The 17,453-nt window shown below is 40.7% G+C and overlaps 1 protein-coding gene across 2 annotated transcripts in view; it reads right to left on the minus strand.

Moving 5' to 3' along the window:
* Positions 1-576: 576 nt before the first annotated feature.
* The window catches only part of homer2 (homer scaffold protein 2), a 28,672-nt gene continuing 11,795 nt past the window's right edge, over positions 577-17,453 (minus strand). For both annotated transcript variants that reach the window (XM_034871045.1, XM_034871037.1), the window contains exons 3-9: positions 10,081-10,212; positions 9,655-9,744; positions 8,715-8,854; positions 7,192-7,348; positions 6,589-6,699; positions 4,025-4,105; positions 577-2,453 (exon numbers count right to left, since the gene is read on the minus strand). In XM_034871045.1, coding sequence (XP_034726936.1) covers positions 2,265-2,453; positions 4,025-4,105; positions 6,589-6,699; positions 7,192-7,348; positions 8,715-8,854; positions 9,655-9,744; positions 10,081-10,212 — 900 coding nt within the window. In that variant the 3' untranslated portion in view covers positions 577-2,264. The remainder of the gene's footprint in view (positions 2,454-4,024; positions 4,106-6,588; positions 6,700-7,191; positions 7,349-8,714; positions 8,855-9,654; positions 9,745-10,080; positions 10,213-17,453) is intronic.

Raw genomic sequence — 17,453 nt, forward strand, 5'->3', positions numbered from 1 at the left:
ATAAAACTCTCATTGTCAATCATTCACACGCAAAAAGCAAGTGGGAATGGTCAAGAGAACACGTCCCCTGCTCCACCCCTGCACTGAGTCCCTCAACGTTGCCATGATGTTGGAGTTTAAGGGTTTTTCCATCCCTCAAACAAGCTCATGTCTGTGTTCGCTTATTTGTTCTGATCTCAGAGAAATTGGTGTGTGACTGATTAAATCCCACTTCTTTTGCTTTGGTAATGTGGGTCTCGGTTAGGATTACACAGCTATATTTAGTGCTATGTAAATCAACATCAGAGAAAAAGAAGTGCGGTGGTGGAGCTTCTCTACTCGGGCCTCGGCGGGATGCAGCTCTGGTGCTGTAGCTTCATTCCACCTCCTCATTCTCATCCAGGAAAAAATGCCTTTAGACTTTGAACATGTCAACACATTTATAAGCTTTAACAGTATCTTACTTCCCTACACAGAACCCACAATACTGATTTGCGACTAAGTGGGGGATTAGAGAAACCTCCCTCTCCTCTCTGTTTAGTGCTTGGCAAAATGTGGCCCACTACTTCGACACAAAAGAAGACACTGAACTCAGCATTGTAATTAAACTAAATTTTAACAATTGTCAGTTCTATTGTACAATATTGAACAGGAGGCATTGGTTCAAAAGGAAGGATCATACTTTGTATTCCAGGTGATTAATGAACAGTAGAGTTAAACAGAGAGAGAAGCAAAATGTCCCTTCACAGATCAAAACAGTGATGAAAAAATATAGAATTATTACAACATCATAGTATATGTGCCACTGCAACATATGCCTCCCATTTCCAATGTACTGTGCCATGTTTCAAAATCAACTTCCCCAAAAGCAGCTGCAAACAAATCCTCAATTATAAAACCTCTGAATCCTGACAGTTTGGTATAGTTTATATATTATCTTACATTTATAGAGACATTATAGGATACGGTTGATTCACTTGGTATGTTCTAGAAACACTACTTGCAGAGAGGCACCAAAATAAATAAATATGTAAAACAAAAACCAAGAATCTGACAGGGTTTGTAGTGAGACCCTGTGTAGATGCCATGTAAAAGTACACTTTCACATTATTCACCTATTGAGCAGCACCAAGTCCCCTCACCCAAAAACAACCACCACCATAACAAAGACTAGTGTGTAGGAAGCACATCAACAGCCTTGGAGACATCTTTGTTCTACATATGGACAACAACACTACTGAACACACAGAGTCCTCTGAACACTGCACTAGACTCATGGGAACATTTGAGTTCCTATTAATATTTTTTGATGTTTTTGAAGGAAAGCTCCTGAGATAAGAACAATTTCCCTCTTAATGCAAACATAACAAAAAAAAGACTAGACTTTATGGAAAAACACCCAAAAGAGAGTTGATGACCTCCTGCAGTCCCTCCTTGGACTGGTTTTTGTGCAAACAACCGTTTTGTTCTTTGAGTTTATCACCACGTTAACGTCCTCAGGATGGGCTTGCATGTCTGTGTTATCTTCTTATCACATTTTATCAGTGAGAATGTTGGATTGTCATCATTCTCTCACAAAAAGGTATTATCATGGTGATGGTCATCGCTTGGCCAGTTCTCCTTGCCAGGTGGATTTACACTCACCTGGAGGCACTTTGTGTCACGGCCATCTGTCACATATGTGCATAAAATCTAATGTGTATAAACTGTCTTCTAACACACCTGAGATAGACGAGAGGCAACAGCAAGGACAGTCTGTAGAAAGATTTCATCTCTAATTCTCTGAGAGGGCTTAACACCAATTATTACTTGAGTGATGCTGAACAGCATCGTCTTTGTGTGTTATTTATTTTAGCCCTTTTTTAGTTCCCTCTTCTACTCTAAGCTCAGACTGCCTTAGAGGAAGTGCTGCAGCCTTCAGAAAAAAAGACCGATGTACAGAATCTAAGAACCCACCACCAGCTTTTTTAAGTAGTCCCCCCAACCCACCCCACAGAAACAGATAAGAAAGCTCAAAGTGTGACTCTTGATTTAGTCTCAGAATGCCAGCACACAAAAAGGAGCCATTTGGTGGAGCATGCTGGCCTTCCTCCTGCCAGTCTCTCTCTCCCTCTCCAAAAACATCTCTCTCACACATGGTAGTGTTTATTAGAAGCCAAAGCTGATAGCGTCTTAGTGGACATCACCTCGGGAGAGTAGGTGCCACATAGTTTCTGCCCTGAAGACGTACTGTAGTGAATCCTCCGTACCTGAACTCTGACCCTTTCAGCTCAGGGCCACTTTACTCAGTTATCGACACCTAGCTTGGAGAGCCCCTGCCGGAGCTCATGCAGCTCGTCTATCTTTCCATCCAGCGAATCCATGAACTTCTTCAGCTCGTTCTTCATGTTTCCCTGCTTGTGTTGACTGTCGTCTATGTCCAGCTGAAGACCTCCAATCCTCCCTTCCAGTTCCTTGTTCTTTGTTTCGGCAGTCTGTAGACAGACATTTGGAGAAAAAGAATTCAGCAGATGGTGCATACAGAGAAATCAAGTTTATTTCTTGATAATGAGATGATAATGATATGATAACGCATACGATGTAGCAGTGTAGGCATGTTCGTTTGTATTTATCTTAGAGATGCCATACCAAAGACCAAGCTTCTTACAGCTACTGCAAATAAGATAACAGCATTTCACTGCTTAGAGTTCTGGGGAACATTTGCCAAAGTGCTTTGGAAAATCAATCCCTATTTTCATCATCAGGACTGAAAACAAAGCTTTATATTTAGTAAGGGCACATTTTTGAAAGAGGATGGGAGGGTGGAGCAGGTCTTTCAGACTAGCAGGCGACACAAGTGACACATAAATGCCGAAGATACCATTGAAGGGAGAGGTTGAAAATACGAGTGCTAAATGGGTGTTGTGCCTGCGTGACTGTATCCTCCAGCTGACTCCTGAAACCTGATCTCCACGTGGGGTGTCGCCTTTAAATAGAGAGGTGCAAACACCACAAACACAGAGGTGGAGTAAGTGGATTCATTTTTTAAAAGAACTAATTCACAGAAAAGAAAACAAACACACAGACACACACGTTTCACGTCCCATTAACTTGTATCTGAATGGACTGGCTGAGATTTCATTTTGGGCCTCGTGGATAAACCGAGGTATTTGAGAAATCCCATTGTCTATATTTCTCCTCAGTTTGAGTAGCTGGTTAGCTAAACTAATGCTTCAGCAGGTTCTGTTGTCCTGGTCGTTCTTCCAGCTGGCTGTTCCAGAAAGAAACCAGGCGGCCGAGCATTGTGAAGCACAGGAACTTCAGGCATGCCACTGTTGGTTTTATTCTCCTCCCTGCCCCGGCTTGAAAGGCAGCACATGCGTGACTACTTGGATGATAAAATGCTGCTCGGAGTCAGTCAGAACAAGGCGAGATCAGCGTCACTATCAATGCAGCTCATGCACTTGGCCCCAACGCTATGTACAGTCATTCACTAAGCCTGGCACTTCCAGTTTTACAGAAAGTATGATGTTACTCAATAAGGAATCAGACTTGACAAACAAGGACTTTGTTACAAGGAAGACGGGAGGTGATGGACGGGAATCTGTATTGTTTTTGCCAACTTGGTAATCAAAGCTCTCAAAAACAACCGTAGCTGTTTTTGTAGTGAGCAAAACAGATCAAATCTGCACTGCAAGGAAACTAATAAGCCGCAACAAAGATGTAGGATCTCTGTTGCATAGACGAGAAAGACGACACCTTTTCAAAGAGGCAATAATCCACTCGGTGTTGTAGTGGGGATGGACCTCTATTAATAGATACAGTAACCACAATGTGCGTTAGTGAGATACGTGATGGGAATGTCGTGTCACCAGCCCTCAGGCAAATCTCTTTCATTCTTTACCTCCATGTGAAAGTGCTGCTTACGCCTCAGAGCCTGCGTTACCTCGCTGTGACAGACATCATGCACTCACGTGTACTGTGAGCTCAAGCTTTTATACTTAGCTGTAAATCACACCTGAGAGGAATGAGGAGTTTGTGGGATTCCTGGGTGCTTTGAACATACCTGCAGTTTTGCGGTGATGCTCTCGCACTCCGCCATCAGTTTAGGGATTATCTCTGCCTGCTTCCTCAGATTCTCCAGCTCCTGTGGAAAATAGATACAGAAACCAGTTCATCAAAAGCCAACAACTTGTATCGACTGGATTTTTTCAATATTGTTTCTTAAGAACATTACCGCTCATTCAACAAAAGAAGCCAGACTTGTCAAATGTTAACGAAAAAGTACAACATATTGGGAAATACACTTACTCTCCGAACGTTAGATGAAGATATTGATACCATTCTCATATCGGTGTTGTTTTTCCAGTCTTTATGCTAAGCTAACCGTCTCCTGGCTTTAGCCTCACACGTAAAGTTATGACAATGGCATCAATCTTCACATCTAACTATTGGAAATAAATAAACTTATTTTCCAAAATGTCAAACTATTCCTTTGTGAAGCAGCTCAACAAGAACTTTGTATAATACAACTAAAACTTGACAGAGTTATTATTCATATCAGGAACTATCTGACAAACAGTAAGTAAAGAAGAGTACAAAGTTTTTTAGTACTCAGTCACACACCCACACAAACACCCACACCCACACACACAGACACACACACACCACAGCTTTGTTGTGTTAGGTTGCATGTGGCCTGCGCTGGGGTCAATGTCACAGTGAACGCTTAATAATTCATAGGTGAGTTAATAATTGGAGGATCGGCGCATGTGCATTCCTAGGTGGGGGTGAGTCACTCTGTGCCTCTGTGGACCGTCTGCTGTCTCAACAATGAGACTTCCTTCTGCAGGGCCCTCGGTCAGTCAGGAGCATTGTGGCTCATACACAGGACTGTGGAAAAGCTGAAGTCCCGAAGGACACAGTTCTTTGCATATAATATTTCAAAATAGCTCCACCTCTTTGAACTACTTCTTCTCTGTTGTTGTGTAAGGTGTACCACTCTCCAAGGAAGATGTTCTACTAATACGCAGGCTGCCAGGTGCTAGACTAGAATATCCCAGACCCACTGTGTACCCCAGGGAATTTAAAAGGGTCGTCACGCAGCAGAGCCATAAACGTCATTATGTTTCAACACTATTCAATTCAAACTAAACGATTAGTTTAGTTAGCAATCAACAAAAAATGTACACTAAAAAAAATACATATATATGTACATATGTATATTTTTCAGAGTTCAACTTTTTTTATGATATACATTTAGAAAAAGTGTAAAGCTTGATTTGCCGCAGTGTCCAGGTTATATGACCTGCTGGTCTATGCATTACTTTATTGGGATCAAACTGGAAAATATCTAATAGTACTTGGCTACATACGTTAAAGGTCCTTGTTAAGGGAGAAAATTACTGAAATACTGTCTTTTGCTGTTCAAACTGAATACTAACTTATCTACTCATTTCCAGTTACGACAACTGGATTCGTCCACAGAATGGAACAGACCTGTTGCCCATCTTGTAAAACAAGAATTTGAATAGATGTGGAATAAGTCGGCCGTTGCCTGTGCCTTGGCCGTGTGGAAAGCACCAAACTTAAAATGAAAATTCCCAAACGGGCGAGTGTCAGCAACATCTTTGTTATTAAACTTTGCCAAGGTAACATGTGATCTCATGAAGTGCTGTCGCAATCCCATTTGTACCTATCTGAGCCCATGTGGCCTCACACACTCACTCACTCAGCACCTGAGATCAATTAAGTCTGTGAGTGTTTAGTCCTCGGTCCTCAGGGCTCACTTTGGGATTAGGCAATTCACTCAAGAAAAAGGCAGCAAGACTCTCAGAGAGTGCCAGAAATTGGTCCTAATCATTTGTCTGCAAACAGAAACAAACATTTAACCAGCAACAAGCTAAGGTCAAAAGACTGCGGCCGCGCGGGGCTCATTCTCATTAGAAATAACAGCACCATTCGGCTCCTCTGAGCTGACAGTCAGCTAGTTTGGATCATGGATGACTGATGACATAAGGCGATGCCGCTAATAGCATTTGTGCCAAAAATCCCTGCTGCGCTGACTACATACAAAATCAGTGGATAGATTTACATCTCCCAGTCTGACTACTTTCACAATAGAGTTTAACTGTACCAAAACAAAGCATACATGTACTGTATATCAAGCAAATTTCTGATATAAATAAAAAAACAAGCAGCACAGAAAGTAAGGTAAAAGGATATCGAGAGAAAAACATTGGGCAGTAGAAAGGTCTGGGTTTAGCTGGGTAGAAGAAAATGACAAGACAGAGCCATACAAAACCCAAGATCCCACAGCAAAAGCCATCGTTTCCTACTGAGGGATAATCACCTCCTGAGGGAGAGGAACGGTAGAGAGTACGAAAAAGAGGCGACGAGCGGAAATGTTGACGAGGTGGAGAAGAGAAAGTAGATCTGTAACTTTAGGAGATGAAGAGGGGAGTGTTAACATGAGAACTGAGATTTTTTTTATGAAGCAAGAATGAAGGGGACTCGGTGAATCATAAACTTTCAATGTAAAATACCACAAAAAAACATTGTTTTACAAACTTTACAGATATCTCTGCTCTCAACTGTTGTTTCAAGACAAATGTACTATAGATGGCTCACCTGCTCTTTTTCCTGCAGCTCAGTCTCCAGCTCCTGCAATCGTACAGCCAGTTGGGCGTTTTTCTGCTTCTCCTGATTGGCTTCGTTACACTGAGCTTCTAGTTCTGCAATCTGCACACATGACAAGAAAGGAGAAGTTGTTTATTAAAAAATGTTTTACTTGTGAAATCCTAAATATTATGAGTGACATGTTGAAAACAGACACATAAAAAAACAAACTTGCTGCATGTTGCAAAATGAAGAGTATCATTGCAACACCAGCCCAGATGCAATAACAGCCCACATTGATTATGAAACTAACATTATTCTATTTATAGTGGACTCTGGTGCAGGGAACACAGAAACTAATACACTGTGCAGCACCTTGCTCGCTCCAAGCGAAGAAACGGGAGAAACTTGAGATTTATCAAAGTTTGGTGAGGGACACACTTAACCCACCATACGTATTTTAAATGATAGATTAACAGATAATCTACTCATTTTGAGAAAAGGTTGTGCAGTTTTGTTTTATAAAAGACGCAACAGAGTTTCTAACCTGTCAACTTTTCTGCCAGCAGGTTGGAAGGGTAAGTCTACATTATTTAACTTTCCTGACTGTATTACCTTTTCCCTGAGCGTGTCACTCTCTTCCTTGCAAGCACTAAGTTGTTTCTTCCAACTCTCTACATTAGCAGAGGACTCCTGCAGTGCGTCCACCAGCCTGGCATTATTTTCTCTTAAAGTCTGCAGCTCCGTTTCCCACTTCTTGGCGTTGGTGTTGCTGTCAGACCAGAGAGAGAGAGACAGAGATTAATGGAGGCAAAAATGAGGCAGGTAAGTGCTGAAATGCCTGGGGCTTGTGCCCACTGACATGACACATAATGCTACAAAATCCTTCCAGTCATGACTATTTAATTAGGTGTGATGTACATCACACTGCCATGACACACAGTATTTAGATTATTAAAATAGGAAATAAGTGGAAAAGTCTCAAAGATCTAATGAGCTGCAGCCCTGATATGTAACAACATACAGTTTTATCTTTTTACACCACAGTAAGTGTGTGTGTTTGTCTTGCCCTTAAAGTTAAAGAGATTTTGATGTATCATTGGTATGCATCGCTGTTCTCTTCCGCATGCATGGCTGGTTTGAAGTGTGCTGCTCTCCATCAAATGCGGACAGACTTGCACCGCAGCATTCTGCATCCCTAGGCTGTTTTACTGCTGTGACACAATTCCACAAAACTAAATCTCACCGCATTGCAAAGGCCTGGAAACGGGCCAACAGAGACAGGGAGCAATGGTGATGGACCAAACTGTGGTTTACAACCACAAGTTAAAGGGGTTAACGATACATGTAAGCTTGATGCACTGGGTTGAAACAAATGTTTCTCTATCGTTTTGTTTAGAATCAGTGTTTTAAACCCGCACGATAAAGCTTTATTACAGATCCGTATTTCCTGGAAATAACTTTCCAGTTCGGTACCAATTAAGATTTATATAGCTGACTTTTCAGCAACACTGAAACCCCTTCCTATGAACTTAGACCATTTTACATGCGGTGCAATCCAATTCAGTCACGCAGATCTTCATTTCATTCTTATTTTCTTGTGTGTGTTTAGGTTTAAGTATTGCCAGTGAAGGTCTGCTAATTGGTCTTTGGTTTACCTCAGGATCTTTTATCCCATCTGGATCAAGTGTCAGTGATTATTTTGTCGCTGCCCAGTGCTAATTCAGGCTAAATTTATTCACTGTAGTTTTAGTTGACTCAGATGCCCTTGGGTCATTTTAATCCCATCTGGAACCACATCTGGTGTTTCATGCAATTACCGATGTATACACTCAGCATCTAGATTATAAAGGCTATATAACCAAATGGTGGAGTAGAGTAGTTTCACTCTTTAGATTAGATCAGATGATTTCTGAGCCCTTAGTGGACAAGTTATATATATAAAAATACATAGAGATAAAACAATTCATGAAAGGGATTAGTAGCTGCTGTGTGTTAAAATAGGAGGGCCGTTGAAGTGAGTTCTGCAGTATTGTGAGATTATGTGGCGCGTGATTTTATCATGAAGGGAGAAAAACATTTAGATGCAAATCACATTAAAGAGGTTCTTTTGAGGTTTCTATGAAAGTAAACCTTGCCTCTGTTCTACTACACTCTTGAGACGTTCATTCTCAGTCTTCAGCACAGCAGCCTCCGGACCAACATGAAAGATTTTCTCATCATCTGTTCCATTAAGGCTGGACGCCTGGTTGGATGAGGGCGTCTCACGTCCAGACTCCTGGTGGAGGACAGAGGGAGATGTGTTAGGGTTCAGGGCTGGTTTTGATTCAGTCTAGCTGCAGCTTTTGAATGCTCTGAGGGGTTAAAATCCATAATATAATCATAGATTTAGCCCTGACTGTGAAATAGGGCCATGGGCTTCTTTCAGTGACACACTGAAAACACCCCGGACACGTCAGCTTTGACAGTGGAGGGGTGTGGAAACAGTGATGCCAGTATTTATCATGTCATATGGCCCAGCAGCTTTGTGTGTCTCAGAATGGGATTCCTGCCATCGGGAGTCAGTGCAGGCAGAGAGCAGGCCGAGAGCAGGCCAGGATGCTTGATGTACTGTACCTCCAATCAATGCTGCTTTCTTACTGACAGAATTATCAACTTGAGATCATCTGGGTTGAACCGAGAAACTTTTATTGGTTTATTATTTTCACTGGCTTCCTTGTCCTCTTAACTGCTGTGGTGCCTGCCAGTCAGTATGTAGCTTAGGATAACCTTTGACCTTTCGTTTCACTCTGTTGTGTTTACATGCTATATTCAACCAAAGCTTTTTTAGCCCTGTGTTCATATAAACATTTAAACTTAATTATTTGAATACTTGATTATGCCAGAAGCTATTACTAAACACATCACCTGTACCCATTAGTGCTTGTGGAAAGGAAAGGAAGCTAAATTGAAATGTTTTAGGCTCATTGCTTATTTTCTCTACAGTGTTGCTAGTTTTCTCTCTGTACAGTGACTGTAGATGAGACAGTAGGATAGCAGAGGTGTTGTAATTTCAGACAGCAGAGAATTATCCTTTACCTGGGAGTGATTACTCATTGTCTCCCCCTGTTCTTGAGATTCCCTTGCTATCTTGGCTGCATCTTTTACCTCCTGGAACTTCTCAGAAAACTAAAAAAAAAAGATGAGAGAGATGGGAAAGAGCTGTGATGATTAGTGGCAATACAAGCTGAAATACAAGCTGAAATGTCATACCCAGTGTGGCTCATCTTAAAATGTTTTGGGAGATCACGGAGCTGGCTACATTGTGATAGTGCCGATTTAAGAATCAGATATACCCTTAAATCATGTTCTAATTGCTTCATTTCCCCGTCTGATGTTCAGTTGGTAAACAATTGTGCACCGTCACTCTCCGGTTTTAGGAAAAATAGACAAATCAACTGTCTAAGCTTTCTTTATGGATGCTTTTGTGATTTCCTGTGATGCTGTGGAAATGTTTCCTCTCACCTTGGCCAGTTGCTGCTCCGAAGCAAAGCCCAGTCCAAACACAGTGTTGGCCCTGCTGTCCGCCCACTGGCCAAACTTCTGCGATGTCTTGGTGAACGTCATGTTCGGCGTGATGGTACTGTTGATGATCACCTGTTAGGACAAAACATCTTATCATTAATGTCCTAGCCCTATTGGACATCATAGTGCTTATCAACCCAGGTGTGTATATACTCCCAGCATAGTTCTCAGGTCTATCTGACTGGTACTCTCCCTCAGGAAGATGCCTGCTGCTGGGTTTTGAAACGTCTCGTCTAGTCAAAACATACTAAAGAAGGAGCTCTAGCAGCTGCATTCACATGATGAATAGTCCTATTAATTAAGCAAAGGACAAGCCCCTGTTGTAGCTTTATAATCTGTAATATCCACACTGACAAATTTGATTACAATTGGCTGCATACTATTTATTATTATTTTCTTAGGATGACCCACTGATTAATATGCATGTTTGACAGCCTTTCTAAAATACAAAGCTATTCGGTAAAGCAGTATTTGGATATATTTAAAGAGTATTACTCTCCTGAAGAAATTAAATATAAATTAATTATGCAGGATGGCAAATGGTGAGAGAGTTTCATTGTGCTTGTGAATGTCCTGTGAATTAAATTATCTGTCTTAAATGCTTTTTCACTTTAAGATATGTAACAGTCTACCATGCCCATGCCACTGAGTTTCACATGAAAAAAAGCCAGAGTCAGACTTGTAACAAGTGCCAACATAAATAACTGGGATGCTAATAACACATGAGGGACTTTTGGGGTTGTTGAGTATCCAAAGGTTTGTCTGAATGGACAGGTAGAGCCATACCACACAAACAGACTTGGCTACGACTTAATGATGAATCAAATGAAAGAGGAATTGTTAAAGGTTTTACAAATTCCAAACTAAGACCAAAGAGGGCTGCTGCCTCACAATCTTGGCTCCAGAAAATATATTACATATTTTCATAACATTGTATTCCTTGAGCCGTCCGAAATTAATATTGCAAAATCCTCCAATTTGGAAATGTGGTCACACGGAGTAGTGCAAACAAAATCAAAGCTTTGTGGGTCTGGAGAAAGACCATACATTCTACCCCACTCAATTAAGGTCAAGCAGTCCATGGGAGACTGCGTGGGCAGGGCGGTTGAACGGCTTGTTTAGACTCTGTGTGTGTATCAGTCTCTATCTATTTACTTATCCATTTATTGTGTTTTTGGGAGAAAATCTTTATTTGCAATTGTGAGGCAAAATTGCTGAAATAATTTGAATGTTGTGCATGTTCATACAGAATATACCCCACCCATATCCACCCACCCCATGGTGGCAACCCACACTATGCAGTTGTGACGGCTGACCCACTAATCTCTGAGTAGTCATATTACATTCTCCATATTTGCCACAATACATATTCACCTGTTGTAGCTATGCAGTAAATCACCTGCTAGAAAACATCTGCTGCAGTCTAAAATTGTAACTAGTGCACTAGGCAGTGACGGTAGAAACCAATAGATAGACTATTTTAGCCCAACCAAACTGCACAGATTTGTGTGAGTTTACTGCATCACTGTAGATATATGACTGTCTAATCCTATAAGAACAGTTACTGTATGTGCATGTAAACACAAGCAGCTGGAATTTACTCCTGTGCATGTACACAAACTATTTCACTACCAAGACATAAGAGCAGTTAAAAACAGCATATGCAAATTACCCTAACAATTAAGAAACAATGGGCAGTTTAATCACAGGGCAGCCCTTGTTTCATAGCAACATGGCTCTGATCACAGGATTCGAGAATTCAAATTGCTGACAGACTCGTCCTTTTCTACGCCCCCACCGCTTTCCTCTTCATCTTTTCAGTGGCAGAGGCGTTGAAACGCTTTACACTGCATCATTACTGGACACAGAGACCCAAAAAGCAGAGACAGAGATAACAGAATGAGGACATTAGCACACAATAAATACCTTCTTTTCTGACCCAATAATAAATTGTCATTTACTGCAAATATTAAAGTCACAACCTCTGATACAGGCTGCATTCCCACACCGAGGGTTTTACAAGGAGAGAGGCACATTAAGGCGCCAGTAATCTAATTTTTAAATCATGACTTTTTCAGAGGCTAAGGTAGGTTACCTAATACCCCCTGAAGAGGAACCTGAGCAAAGCCTGAACAACACTCACGCGTCTCATCTCAAGCAGCTGAGTGACTATTTAACAGAGTTCACCATGTTGGCTCAAAGAGAAGTGTTGAGATAAAATGAATCTTTAATGATCATTGTGGAAAAACTGGGCCGCTGCTGTAGAATGGAAGCAAAAACTAAAAGGAAAGATTGAGGTAACCAGATGGTTAGCATACGTAACTAACCTTTTCAACATGTCAAAAAAGAAACATATGAATCTATGAGTTGCAAGTTACCCTTACATTTATCAGATTAATCACATGTCAATCAGCCAATTAAATTTCTTCTCAGTTTCATCTTCGTTTGCCAATAATCCTGTCAAGAGCCTCCTCTGCATAATCATGTTCACAATGCATGCCTGAAGTTGTATCACTTCAAATTGACAACCGACTTGTCAACTTGAACTGAGGTAGTTAACCTGTCCCTTGTTGAGTTGATATGCATGTATTGCTAGATTTTATGACAGAAAACTTATATGACTGACTCTTGATATACAAATATAAAATGGACATTTAAAAATGAGTGAAATTGGTTAAATGAGACAAAATCAGGTTTTTAAATAACCCCTTGGTGTAAAGGTAAAGTGAAACTACAGTGAGTGACCGAACCTGCCTCTGTCTGTGTTATGTTAACAGGATAATAAGCAGCATGAGCAAGATCGACTTCATACACCTGAAACCACATACGCGCGCACACACACACGAACACAGACACACACACACACACACAGACACACACACACACACACACACACACACACACACAGTCATGCTCTGACCTGAAGTTCACCCAGAACTCACAAGAAGGAAACCGTAATCCAATATTATTCATGATTGACTTAATTATTTCAAGTTAATTGTGATAAAAAAAGCTATTAACACTATTGATGAAGTTTTAGTTTTACACATATTAAGAGTTTGGTTTTATGTAGAGCTGAAGCAAATGAAGTCAATTAATCAACTACTTGATAGACAGAAATCTTGAACCATTTGGCCGTTTTAAGTCATTTTTCAAGCTGAAATACCCTAACATACCTATTGTTCCAGCTTCTTCATTTTTGAATTCTTTGTCTTTTAGAATCCTAAAACTGAATGTGTTTTGGACTGACAAAACAAGCCAGTAGGAAGCATCCCCGTGGACATTTTGGAGAATTTGTTAGCATTTTGTTGATCAAACTATTAATCAAATATTCTGCATTGTCAATGAATCATTTACTTTTTATAAATAGTATGTGTATTTTATCTTTTTTTACTTTGTTTACTTTTTATTTGCTGCTGCTGCACTGATTTGCATAAAAGTAATTATGTTGCACCCATACAATCAAAATAAGGTATCTTGAGTCTTATTTTATGTAATTTATATTTTATTTTTTATTGTGAGATATTTTGAAAAAATAATTACGGCCCAGCCTTACGCATAACTAATCTTTGAACAGGTAACTGATTCTGTATTATGGTTTAACACCTACAGAAACAGGAGTGTATGAGTGTACAACTAAGTGAGCAAGCGAGTGAGAGTGGGAGGGTGAGACAGAGGGAGGGAGAGCAGAGTGACACTGGCAGCTGTGCCGGTGGTGAGCTGGGCTCTGGATCAAGTAGCACAGCAGGCGCAGAGAGGAGCTGGGCTGGCCAATAGCTTGAGGGTCAGATGGAAACTCAGAAACAGCCAGGAGGTTATTGGAGAAATCTTCCTCAGCTGATTATGTGTCTGCAGAGTGCACAGAATCTGCAGAGTTAGTAAGATAGGAGATCTAGAACATGGGAGCTGAGTCTATGAGAGGGAAAAAGCTGTGATCACTTGTCAATCACCAAATGCCAGAATAATGTGTCATAGCTGAAAACCCTTTAAAGATAATAAAAAAATGTCTTGGCTATCTAAAGCAGTGGTTCTCAACCTAGGGGTCGCAAGATCATTTCTGGGGTCCGTCAGATGGTTGGGGAGAAAAAACAATTTAGACTGGGTAATGTTTTTTCATATTATTGTGTGAAGTTTGGTGCATTTCATTTGTTTATATTCTGAGCTTCACGCTAACACCAACCTCATTATTCTGGGGAGTCGCAACTCGAAAAGGTTGACTTATCTAGAGACCCAAACTCTCGGCTAACTTCAGACTCCATTCCACATATTATAAAAACAAGTTGTTTTTAATGCGAAAAAATATTCCGAAACATGTTTAAACATTTGAATATTGTTTCATCGGGTGATTTGTTGGTCGGAGGTAGAATGGTGGCCCAATAACTGCAAAGTTGGCGGATCAATCCCAGGCCACATGTCAAACTCTCCCAGAGCAAGAAACTGAACCCCAACTTATCCCTTGTGCTTGTTCATAACGTTGGGGTACGTCACGCCAACAATTGCAAATTTCAGTGAGTTCCAGTTGAATGTATGGCACACATCCTAGTTTATATGGGCAGCGAGGATGGCAGAACTGGCAGCGGTGTTATAACTGAAACACAGCCAAGGAAAGAGAAGACGATGGTCGCCATGTTCTCTCATCAAAGCAGAAAGCAAAATGGAAACTGGTGATCAGGCAGAGGTGTAATGTAGCTGAAGTGAAATGTTAAATATCTTTTGTGTCTGCCAATCCTTTTAATGACCCGATGCATTTGATCTCACCAAATATTAAGGACTGCAAAAAGATGCAGTTTCCTTATGACATGACGCAGGTTTGGTTTTAGAAGGAAGGCGGGGGATTAACATAGTTGGAGTAAGGGGTTGAATGGGGATCTGCGGACTTACATACTATGACTGAGCTGGCCCTCGTGCTTTCCATAGTCATGATTGTGGAAGCCCAATTCAAAAGTGAGAAATTATGTTTTTATTTTGTATCATTAAAGCTCTGATTTTACACTACTAAAAATGTAGCATCTTGACTGTAGAACTAAGGGCTGGAACATGCTTCTGCAGGCAGGACATGCATGGGTCCCTGCATTGATCCAGACCTTCACGCGTATCGCCATAGAACTACAATTTAAGCTTGAGATGAGACAATGAGTGGGCAATTGCAGTCACAATAAACACATAATTACAACATACAGGAAATTATGTGTCTAGAGGCTAAAGGCTGGATTCAACTTTGAGTCTTTACAGCCAGCGATGCACAGCCGCCTTTTCATCGGTAGAAGTTAATACATGTTTATGCTTTTGATGACACTTTTCTAATTATTTGTTATTCCAGTTTGTTTTTCTAACAAAATAGTCAATGATAGGCAATGTAGTTTGCAATATTGAACTTCTTGATATTGTAGATGCATATTACCTCATTCCAGCTTTGGTGTGAGTGCGCTGTAATCCTAATGGATGATTGTTTTGGGACTTGTATCAACCCACTGCATTCTCTCATCACGATGGCTGAGAAAACAGTAATGTACCCAATCTAGCTCGACTTTAATGACTCATCCAAACTCCAACTCAAAAGTGTGGAGGGTAAATACTGGAGTCTGAAAATCAATGCAGACATGTCCCTTTCATCACCAGTGGGAATATGGCTTTGTCTAAGTGGACATGAAACTTGACTAGGACAGCCTACAGGTAGAGAAACTATATGCTACAAGCCACAATTTTACAGGAGGGCAATGTGATGATGAGACAAAGGGTAAATGTCTATTAGTTGGCCGTATACATTGAACTAGTTAAAAACTGACATCTGACAAACCTTTTGGACAGTAGCTGTGAGAGTAGTAGGAAATTAAAAAAAAAAAAGGTAGTTAAAGGGAGAGTATGTAGTACAGCTGATAGTTTGTTTTTTTACATTATTTCAGAACACACTTGCAATAGTACAGTAAGAATACCCTTTACTGTGTTGTCATAGTAGTTTCATCACTGTATAAGAAGTGTGATTCAGAATGAGCAAAAAATCAAAAGTGCTGAGATGCTCCTCATCTTGCCATATCATCCTCAGCGAGTTGCAGAACCATCATGGATGGAGGAATATAAGCTGACAGCCTGTCATAGTTAGTCTGTCCAGCAGCACAGACTATTCTTCTGGACAGACCTGTCTCCCTCGCAGCCAGAGCACATAATACAAACTATATTTAACATTTATTTGATATGACTCAACATTTCCTTTGTTTCGGTTGCTTTGCTCATACCAACATGGCTTACCGAAATGAACTGGAAATGGATCTCTATTTAAATCCACATTGAATATTTTTTTATAAATGTTCATAACTCTCATATAGCTGCTACCTGTGGATATTATATGACACTTCCTTGTGCTCTGTTACTCAAGGTTACAGGAGGGTGGAGAGTATCAAGACGGGGAGGATAACAGGAGTGGGAGAGCAGAGAGAAGACTCCTGGCCTTGAGGATGTAGATGCCGCTAAATGCATCTATAGAGAAATAAAGTCAATTTCGATCTCTTTCTTACAAAGAAAAGCTATTTTGATAAAGACTCCCAAATCGTATTGTCCGTGCTTTAGCTGCAAAAGCGCTGCTTGATGATATAAAAAATTAGAGTCTTGCTTCTCTTGTTTCTAGCCGTGGGACGAGAGCTATTTTGAAGCTAACAGATTCTGACCCAAGAATGCTGAGCAGGAATAGAGAACTAATACGTTTTTAATTTATTTTAAAGATTTATTTGCATGCGAAAATGTGTCCCTAATCTAAAAATCTCATATGCCGTTTGCATTATTTCTCACTGTAAAGAAGTCCAACAGCATGCAACAGCAGAAAAGGCTTGCTGTGCAAATACTTTGCATTCAAAGATATCTATATATCTTTGAGTTCTTGTGAGAGCCACCCTTCAGCTGTTGGTAATCCCAACACTGAACTCAACAGGCCCTTCACCCAAACAGAGAGGTGCATGGTAAAAAGGTGTACTATAAAAGGACACAAACAGATATATACTGTCAACCCGTTTGGTCTCGGAAGCGCCACCGCAGGTAATCTGTGTGATTTAAAATTGTGCGAAAGGTGATTGCCTGGTGGTGTCTGCAGAGGGATAGCGCTGTCATAACTCTCCTCCAGTTTTCACACAGAGAGAAGACTCTGATCGCCATGGAAACACCTACTCTACTCCTTCCGTTAGCGGAGGAAGGTGTGAATGTGAGACATAGGCACACTCATATGGCGTCTATTGTCACAGGCATGATTAAATGTCAACATCATTTTCTAGTGTTGAAAAATCTAAATCGTTTTGAAAAGTGATCTACTGAGAATGTTCACATAC

Source organism: Etheostoma cragini, chromosome 1 (genome assembly GCF_013103735.1).
Source record: "Etheostoma cragini isolate CJK2018 chromosome 1, CSU_Ecrag_1.0, whole genome shotgun sequence".
Classification (NCBI taxonomy): Eukaryota; Metazoa; Chordata; class Actinopteri; order Perciformes; family Percidae; genus Etheostoma; species Etheostoma cragini.